This window comes from Sus scrofa, chromosome 12 (genome assembly GCF_054392235.1).
Source record: "Sus scrofa isolate SSC_HxYL_T2T_F1_AM1 chromosome 12, Sscrofa_HxYL_maternal_Yorkshire_Landrace_v2.0, whole genome shotgun sequence".
Classification (NCBI taxonomy): Eukaryota; Metazoa; Chordata; class Mammalia; order Artiodactyla; family Suidae; genus Sus; species Sus scrofa.
This window is the reverse complement of record NC_139394.1, coordinates 17,955,366-17,964,715: the sequence shown is the minus strand read 5'-3', so window position 1 is coordinate 17,964,715 and position 9,350 is coordinate 17,955,366. Positions and strand designations below refer to the sequence as shown.

General features: G+C 49.7%; 1 protein-coding gene across 21 annotated transcripts in view; it reads right to left on the bottom strand.

Annotated features, from left to right (window-relative positions):
* Positions 1-382: 382 nt before the first annotated feature.
* The window catches only part of LOC100626147 (leucine-rich repeat-containing protein 37A2), a 49,709-nt gene continuing 40,741 nt past the window's right edge, over positions 383-9,350 (bottom strand). For 17 of the 21 annotated variants that reach the window (XM_084984178.1, XM_084984181.1, XM_084984185.1 and 14 more), the window contains 6 exons: positions 5,742-7,546; positions 5,060-5,164; positions 2,866-2,915; positions 1,143-1,197; positions 916-1,061; positions 383-595 (listed from right to left, as the gene is read on the bottom strand). In XM_084984178.1, the coding sequence (XP_084840304.1) occupies positions 493-595; positions 916-1,061; positions 1,143-1,197; positions 2,866-2,915; positions 5,060-5,164; positions 5,742-7,546 (2,264 nt within the window). In that variant the 3' untranslated portion in view covers positions 383-492. The remainder of the gene's footprint in view (positions 596-915; positions 1,062-1,142; positions 1,198-2,865; positions 2,916-5,059; positions 5,165-5,741; positions 7,547-9,350) is intronic. The other 4 variants (XM_084984195.1, XM_084984196.1, XM_084984190.1 and 1 more) reach the window with 1 other exon arrangement.

Sequence of the window (9,350 nt, the reverse complement as noted above, 5' to 3'; positions counted from 1 at the left end):
AGGTCCGTCTTGGGCGGTGGCCGCTCTCACACCTTCTTCTTCTTCTGTTTTTTCCGGCCTGGAAACATGCTGTAAACAACTGGTACTTGATGAACCAGGAGAGAGAGCACCAGCACACGCTGTTATCTGACCTGACGCTCTACGCCCCTTGAGGATGACATGTCCTCAAGTTCCCAGGGACTGATTCCACTGGGGAATCGAGGGAGAGAAGCCCCCTTCCTCCTCCTCTTCCCCCTCCTTGGCCCGCATTTCCTCTTGTGCAAGTACCGGCTACCACCAGGGGTTCTAGCGTCAGCTCTGCGGTTTCTTGCCTGCGGCCCTTGTTACTGGCATAGAAATAATTCGGCTGCTTACATTCTAATTCCTTACCACATGGCTAGAATTGGTTGTGAATGTACATTTTACTAGAACAACAACAAAAATATTTTACAAGCAATTCCTAGAATCTGGTGCTATACACACACGTGTAGGCGGCCTGAGCCAGGACGGGGCTCACTCGGGGGGAACCTCAGGTGCCGCGTCACTCTCCTCACCCAGGTCTTCCACGTCCGATTCTATGGTCAGAACCACATCTGCTGGGGCTTCACTGACCTCCCTGGAGTAAGAAGAATAATGCCAAGGCTTTTACTCTCAGAAGCGGCAGGGAAACGTTCCATTATTTCCTTATTTTATTGTGGCTTTTCAGGGCCCCACTTGTGGCACACGGTAGTTCCCAGGCTAGGGGTTGAATCCGCTGCAGCAGCCGGCCTACACCACAGCTCACGGCAACGCCGGATCCTTAACCCACTGAGCGAGGCCCGGGATGGAACCCGAGTCCTCAGGGATACTGATCAGGTTCATAACCCGCTGGGCCACAAGAGGAACTCCTGTTCCCTCATTTGAGACCAGAACTTTACTTCGTCCCCCCTCGCTTACCCCGCACCCGCATGGAGGACCTCTTCCTCATCAGAAGACTCCTTGTCGTGTAGCTTCTGGGCCATGTTTTTCTTGCGTGTGGCGTTGAGAGGTCTGTACATATCCTGAAGCCAGAGTGGCCGCCTTCTCCAAAAGAAGCCCTCCCTCTGCAACGCAGAAAGGGAGATATTAAGTCTGCACCTCCCCTCCTTTCTCTGGCCACGGCACTCTGTCCTCCTCAAATTTACCTCGCTCTCGCTCTCCCCCGAGCGCCTCTTACGCAGCAGAAAGCCGAAAAAGCCCCTTGGAGGAAAACACACACAGTGAGTGACACGTGCCCCTCCCACCTCCCTCGCAGCGTGCTCGCTCTGGTCCCACCAGGACTGAATGGATACCTCAGCCCCCAGTCCCAACGAGCCCAAGCACCCCACATCCGGGATCCCGAGAACAATTCCAAGCACGCTGGCCTTCCCGAAGGTCTCCAAGTCTGTCCCAGACGGCCCCTCCGTGTCTCTGGGGAGCCTTTGGCATGTGGCTTCGCACGGAGTAAAGGCAGCATTTTCAGCCCCACTCGGCTTTGTGGCCCTTACCCAAGGGCCCCTGGGCAGTGCAAACACTGCCCAATCATGCTGGGCGGAAGAACATTAACTCTCTAGACGCATTTTACACGAGTCCCCTTCAGACGTCGTTTCCCATGTGGCATTTGCTGGCGGGAGGGGAGAAGGTGATGCTAGTTTCCTAGGTGCTTTATCCCAGAAGCTGAATCCCACCAAGCAAACACCTGAGTCCAACTAGGAACGTTATCTAGCTTGCTGCCTTTGGTTGTTTTGTTGTTTGTTTGTTTGTTTGTTTGTTCCTTTTTAGGGCTGCACCCACGGCACATGGAAGGTCCCAGGCTAGGGGGTCAAATCGGAGCTGCAGCTGCTGGCCACAGCCACAGCCGCAGCCACAGCCACAGCCACAGTGATGCAGGATCCAAGCCAGGTCTGTGACCTACACCACAGCTCCCCAAATGCCAGATCCTTAACCCAGTGAGCAAGGCCAGGGATCCAACCCACGTGCTCACGGATACTAGCTGGAGGCATTTCCGCTGAGCCACGATGGCAACTCCCAGGCTTGCTGACCTTCAAACTGCAGGCTCTCCCTGATGTGTGAGTGAATTGTGAGATCAGTTTCAAGGCCGTGACCAGCACAAAAACATAAAATACTCTTTTTCAATGCAAACAGAATAGAGAAAAAGAGTCAGAGGGCACGATAAGTTTGGCTTAGAAATGACGGAGGTCCACATAGCATGTGTGTCCTCAGTTGTGACCGAACATGAGGCCAAGAGCCCAAGCATGGTGTGGACAACAGGACGTCCCCAGGGGAAAGGGCCCGTCTTCTTTTTGATACTCACTAGCGGTGAGTCAATGGGGCGAGACATTTTCCCTTGCTCTCTCTCCTCCTCCTTATTGTAAAAGGGAGAGACAAACTACTGTCTCAAGCTTCCTCCAGTTAGAACTCTATGAGGTTTGGATAAAGCGGATAGAGGTGGGGGCCGGAAGGCCAGCAGGACGACAAGGCAAGTTTGCTTGCCACTGTACAGGAAGGAGTCGTCTGCTCCATGTCATCCACTTGGAGGGGGCCTAGGAGTCCCCAAACCCCCAAAACCACGCGGCCTTCCCTACCCCGGAGCCTCCGAGAAGCCTCTCCTGGTCCGATGCCCACCACCAGCAGGAACGGGGACAACCCAAACCGCTCCCCCTCCACCCTCGTTCCTTAAAGGACTAGAGAAAGCGGATGAATCTGGACCAGTCTCATTCGAACTCAGCTTTGGCCGGGAGCTAATTCTGCTGGTGAATAAAGTATTAGGGTAAAGAAACATTCTTCCTGCCTTCAGTGGCTTCTTCCCTGTAAAACGAGGAGACTGAAAGAGATGAGTTCTACGTTCTCTGGTTCCAAAAAACTCTGTCTTAAAAGACCAGTATTTACCTTTTGCGTCCTACTTTCCCTTCCCGCAATGCCCTCTTACGAGAACAGACCTGTTTTGGAAGAAAACATGACCGTGATTAGCCATCACAACAATTTTCTCCAAATCCTTACTCATTCCGTTTATTTTAAGTCTACCAGTCCCATGATAATCACTTCCGAGGCCAGGAATTCTCGCCTGTTTAATAGTCCCTTGGCTCGTCCCAAGGCCCTAACTTAGCACTACACTTCGCCGCTGGCAGTACACTTCCCCGACTGCTTCAGACAACATTCAACTGATAATTCCTAACAAAAACTCCCAGAAGTGGGAAAAGAAAATACAAGTATCCTCAAGAAACCTAAGCATTGTTTTCAAGTCCAGAACAAGAGTTAGAAGCCTATCGTGACAGCTACTGTTGATCACTGTTGAGGAGGTCCTCATCAACGCAGTAAGGACAGTGAAATACTGGAACGGAAAAGACAAACATACTTGAATGCGAAGCGATGGGCAACCTAAAAAACATCAAAAGAATCCACCGAAATTGTACTGGCAGCAAGATGAGAATTCAGGCAGATGACACCACACAAAATCAGGAGATCCACATCTAAGCCTCAACAGCTTCCCCATAGAACACAAAAAACTAGCTAAACAACAGACGATCGAGCCCGCTGATAATATCAAAGAGCAGGACTCTTCCCTGCCAGGTATAAAATACCTAAGGGAGCAGCTGGAATTAAGCCGTGTGCTACTGCTGCTTCTACAGGAAAAGATAACTGCATCAGCAGACTAGAGTCCGGATAAAGACAGCATTTCAGGTCAGTGAAGAAAGAATGAACCATGCAGTGAAAGATCTTACAACAAGTGGATTTCCAAAGAGGGGGGAACGTTAGATCCCCTGCGTCCACCCCAACAGATTCTAGGCAGATTATAAAAGTCCCCGAAGAAAATGTTAGACTCCTTTTATGACATGAGGAGACAGCGGCCTGGCTACCAAAACCTGCTCCCCAAAAGCCCTGAGGAGAGGACGGGCAGACACGGCGGCAGACTGTCCACACGCCGCCTACTCTTCCCAGCCCTTGCCGCCTTCTCCCCTGCACTCTCGCCTTCCTCTTGACTTATAAAACTCTTCATAACAAATAAATAGATACGGTCTTTAATTACACATCAGGGTTTCCCGTCTTTCCCAGTGCTTCTGTCTCCAAGGAGACAAGACAGAAAAGCAGAGTCGGGTGAGACTGGCTTCTGCTTTTGGTTTGGCCACCGGGGCCCGAAGTTGGTCTCCTTCCTCTATAAAACGGGGTGCGGATCTCACCCGCACAGGGTTGTTGGAATTCAATCAGACACCACATGGAAAACTCTTCACCCTGCGCTTGGCATAAATCAGCGCTAAGTTGGTGCCACAGACACGGTGGTCAAATCTATCAAAGGCTCTGCTTGAGGCATCAGGCTCTGAAGGCGCTTTCCCGCCACAAGACTATAAAAAAAATACTGCCTCTGTTTTTTTTCTGACACTCTTATCCCTTTTTTTTTTTTTTTTCACATTTATGGCAATATGTTTACTTAAGGTGAGAAATGGGGACCTGCTATTATTTTCCCCCTCAAGCCGTTAGGTAGCTCTTCTATTACCATGTATTCATTTTCTTCCACGGATCAGAGTATGAAAACACGACACTGCAAAAGTCTTGGAAACACATGCGTCTATGGACAATATCAATAAAAAGGCATACATAAGCTCAACCAAAAATGTGTTCAGACCTAGGCGATGAACACATGAAAACTCTTCTGAAGGACATCGCACGGCCACGCGTACATGGCATCAGATACCATCTGCCTAGAATGCTGTAACGATGTCAGTTTTCCGCAGATCAACCTACAAATTCCATGCAACCCTATTTATATCCAAGACAATTTGCAAATGCCACTTGGCCAGCTGACATTTGGTAGAGAAAATATGCAAGGATACCATGTCACCTCTGGTCTTCTTACAAACTGAATTTGTCCAACTAGTCTAATGCCTTTTTAATCTCGGGTTCAATTCTACAGAGACCTCCTGGGAGTGAAGTTCCTTTAAAAATCCTGGGAATATACGTTTCAGTAAAAGAACCCCACGTATTTCAGTCCTCGTGACTAAAGAGGGGGTTCAAGCGGTAGTAAGTGGAAAGGTGGCTGTGCTTTTCAGTTTGCAGGTTCTGAATCTGACGTAATTGTTGTCCTTACCTCGATGAGACAGAAAATTACAATCAAAAGCATCACCACTACAGTCACAGATATCGCCAAGATGAGCTTGTTATTATAGCCATATCCGGGGACTTCTTTGGGGAGCTAAAAAAACAAAGCACAATTTTTTAAAACCAAGGAGATAGAAAGGATAAAAGCTAACTATTTTTAAACCTTCTCTAAATAATAGCTAACTATTCCTTCTTCTTCTTTTTTTTTTTTTTTCCCGCCAGGGAGGCATGCAGAAGTTCTGGGCCCGGGATCAAATCTGTGCCACAGCAGTGACCCAAGCCACAGCAGTGACAGCCCTGGATCCTTAACCTGCTGCACCGCAGGGGAACTCCAATAGCTGATTATTCTTACACTGTGCTAAAACCCCATCCTTTCAGGCGAGCAGCTCATAGGTTCTTAAGAGCAGACCAAACCCAAAGTGTTATTGATCTTATGGCCAGCATTTCCTTCTACAACCTAGTTATCTTGTGCGTTTGGCCCTCCTCTCGTCTACCCTAGGAACAGTGCCACATGCCCTCAATGAGCAAAGAGGGAGGGCGCTGGCTTAGCCGGTCTCGTGGCTGAGACAAGAAACAGGCTAGGAGCCCCCGGTCTTCCTGCGTGGGCACTTTATGGGCCTGTCCTAAGCGGACGAAAAGTCCAGCTCCCATGTGTCAGGCATTGTCTTCACCTCACTCGACTCCTTCTGTTCCCCCTGGGCTTCTGTGTTCTCGTTGATGTAGTTCTCGGTTTTCCACTGGTCCGTATCCCATTCTGCCTTGGACACCTTGGCTTCTTGCTGCTCACTGAGAAGCTTCATCAGGAGGCCTGTCCTGGAGATGAGCTTGGCACAGGCCAGCTGCACTTGGGGCTCGGAGCAGTCCATCTTCAACGTCCGGATAACATGAGAAATGAGCCCCCTCACGTCATTGTTGGGGATGAGGGACTGCAGCTGCTGGTTCAGCTGAGCTTCAAACTGAGTCCCCGGGGAGGGAACTCCTGGGGCAATGAAGCTTGTGGGCTTGGAGGCCACGTCAGTGCCCACACCGTGGTACTCCCACTGTATTTTGTGGGTGTGTTGATCAGTAGGCATAACATTGTCTGCAGGAACAGCAGAATATCCTGAAGGAAGAGTGCTCTGGGCGGTGCTTGCAGGGTGAGTGCCCGACAAAGTAGTTGTGCCTGAAGCAGTAGTAAGTTCTTCAAAAACAACCTGTGGAGTATTGTTTTCTGAGATGACGTTTTCTGTAGAAGGCTCTGAAGGAGAAAAGGATTGTGGAGAAGGCTTTTCCTGAGAACTGGGTTCTCCTGAAGGCGACGAAGCCTCTAGTGAAGGGGAATTTATGAGGCTCCTCACTGCAGAGGACGGAGGCCTCAATGCAAACAGCGATCGATAGCTTGAGCTTTTGCCTGGGAACCCCTGGGCCTTTTTGGGAACGGCCGTTCTGTGAAGCAAAGGAGAGTGAGAGTTGCGGAAGGAGTATATTTTCCTGGGATGTGAGATGGTTTTAGAAGTCTTCATATTTTTGACTCTTGCATTAGCGTCTTCTAAAACCAAAAGAGTGTTTGATAAGTCCTTTGATTTCTTTTTGACCTTTCCTGGGGCTTCTGGATGGATAGAGGCAGCAGGCCTGCCCCTCGAGTACTGTTTCAGGAAAGAAGAGACTTCCGCTTTACGTTCCTTTAGGAGTAAAGCCTCTTTTTCCAAGGAGTTTGCCACTAGCTTCCTGGGCCTCTGCGCCACGTGCAGCTGGGCCAGTTCCCTGGCAGAGGGCCCCCTGAGCTTGCTTCCTCTGGCAGCGTTCTCCACCAGTGGCTGGGCATTCTCTTTGCCCCTGGGGCTCTGCCTTCTCATTTCTCTGAAGTGCCTTTTCTTTATGCCCCTCGGGCCCTCGAGGACCCTGTTCACCTTCGGCGGCCTTTTTTCTGTGCTCTCAACCTCTTCGAGGCTCTTCTGTTGTCGGGCGGTTTCCAATTTCTCTCGAAGGATGTGGCGTCTCAGTTGGGGACTTAACACGTTGGACTGTATAAGCATGGCAGCTTTTTCTTTCCTTAGAACGTCATCAATTTTTTCCTGAATTTCTGCATCTAACAAATTTTCCAGAAAACGGAGTTGCCTCAATTTAGTTTTATAAGTTGAAATACTGGATTCAGGCTTAACAGAGGGGTTCCCGGTGGGGGTCTTCAAATGGCCCGGTGGGATGTCTGCCTCTGCTACATTTGAAAAGAGAAGCTGGATGAATGGCAGCAAGGTGGATTCTGCATCTTCTAGATTTCCCTCGGAGAAATACGGCAGGATGTAGTTGAGTGCACTGATAACATCACTTTCATCACTAAAGTCCGGCTGCTCATCCATGAAGCTCGACAAGCTGACACGACTTCTGCCTGAGGACGGCCTCTCTGGCTCAATAATCAGCTCGGTGCTGGTGTTCTTCTTCCGGGCTTGTAGCACCTTCATGAACGATCCTTCTGCGTGCCCTAGAGATGTTTCTTTATCTGTCAAAAAGGAAGAGACTGGTTCTGAACACGGAAGACTGATGGGGCAGCTCTTGTCCCATCAGCCACGTATCCCGGGCAAACACACTAGGCAGCAGCAAACCTCCGAGGGCCACTTAGAGAGGAGACAGAGAGACCCACACTTAGACCTACGACTGGCAACAACAACAGGTGGCAGAAGACAGCTTCCCAAAAGTGCCTCTTCATTCAGAGAGCTCCATAACGTGAAATACAGCGACTACATTTAGGATTAGTCCACTGGACCCCAGGGGCCAACTGCCCAGGACTCGAGAAAAGCCAGGGCTGGAAGACAAACACTCCCGGACTCAGCTGGGCCCTGCGGATCTACTGTGACTCCTCCCCCAGGCTCACACACCCCATCCTGTCCTGCCTCAGAAGCAGAGGGGCTGGCCCCGTCTCTCCACCTCTTCACTGTGCTTGTGTTCTTGCTGCTATCCCAGGGGACCGCGACAACACCTGCGGCTCACAGGGCCTCACCTGCACTTGTCCTTCTCCATCTACCCACCGAGTCCTTTGCCCGGTCCCTGCTTCCATATATCCCAGCCCTCACCACCGAAGGTTCTACACAGAAGAAGACACTATGTCCACCCTGGTTCTTTGCTACAATTTGGGCAGGGATCTGGGGTGCAGGTTGAGAGATTTTTCCAGGCTGTATGCCAACGTGGAATGTTAATACGTGAGGTCCTAAAAGGCAAGAGGGAAAAAGCAACTTCTGCCAGAAGCCTACTTTGCTTTCATTTCATTTCACTTCGCCTATTTCCAGCTCTGCTTGCGGAACCACCAAAGCTGCTCACTACGGCAAGGTGATGTGTACCACTGTGTAGCTGGGCTTCTCCTCCAGAGGGATGAAAAGCGTTTGGGGTGGCGGTGGTGAGGGTCAGGGGAGGAGGGAAGGGTCACGAGGAAGGAGGAGCCCAGACTGGCCGAGAGCCCACAACTGGCGACAGGGGCCTGAGCACTAGGCCACGACACTGAACGCCTCTGATCTTGCTTGCCCTCACCTGTAAAGGCAGACCAAACACCCTTTTCTGCCCACTTCTGGGGGAGAAGGGAGCAATATAATTGGTTAAAAAAACTGAAAACATTGTTTTGAAAAAGAAGCAACATGGTCTTTATCTAAGTAGCAACGTGTCCTTTACAATGTGCTCTAGATCACTGATGGAGACGCGTATTCGAGCCATCTGGGCAGGAAAGCAGGTTTTGAAGTTGTTAAGGTAGTGTCAATAAATCTGATATACAGAAAATAGTTGGAATCACCTGAGTGTTTTGTGGGTAGAAAAGCTTGAGATTTAGAGCAAGTTCAGAGCTGGATGGTCTAAGAATAAAATAGCTCTCCTACCCATTCGAAGGGCTAGGTAGCAGCTTCGGGTTGTGGAACCAGAAACTCTCAGGTAAACCATAAACCATAAACCATAAAAGGGCACTGCTTACACTCTATCATACAACTGCAAACAAAACAAACAAACTAATCAGAACTACATTTACGCCTGTTGTAGAAGACAAAGGGTACTTGAGACTTAACGTATCTAAACGCAGTTTACACACTGTGGTGCACTGTAGGAATAAGTTCTCATTTGCAGGGAGCACCGAATATAGTATGTGGCCATTAAGGTTGACTCCCTTCCCCTCTGCATTCCTTCCTCTTGCTCCTTTATGTGGGTCACTTACATCAGGCAGCTAATGTAACTGAGCTGTTATTAGCTTAATAATGTAACCAAGAATCTGACCTTTAGCAAGGGAGTAGTTCTTAGAAATTTAGGGAGTTGGAGTGCTGAATGAATAA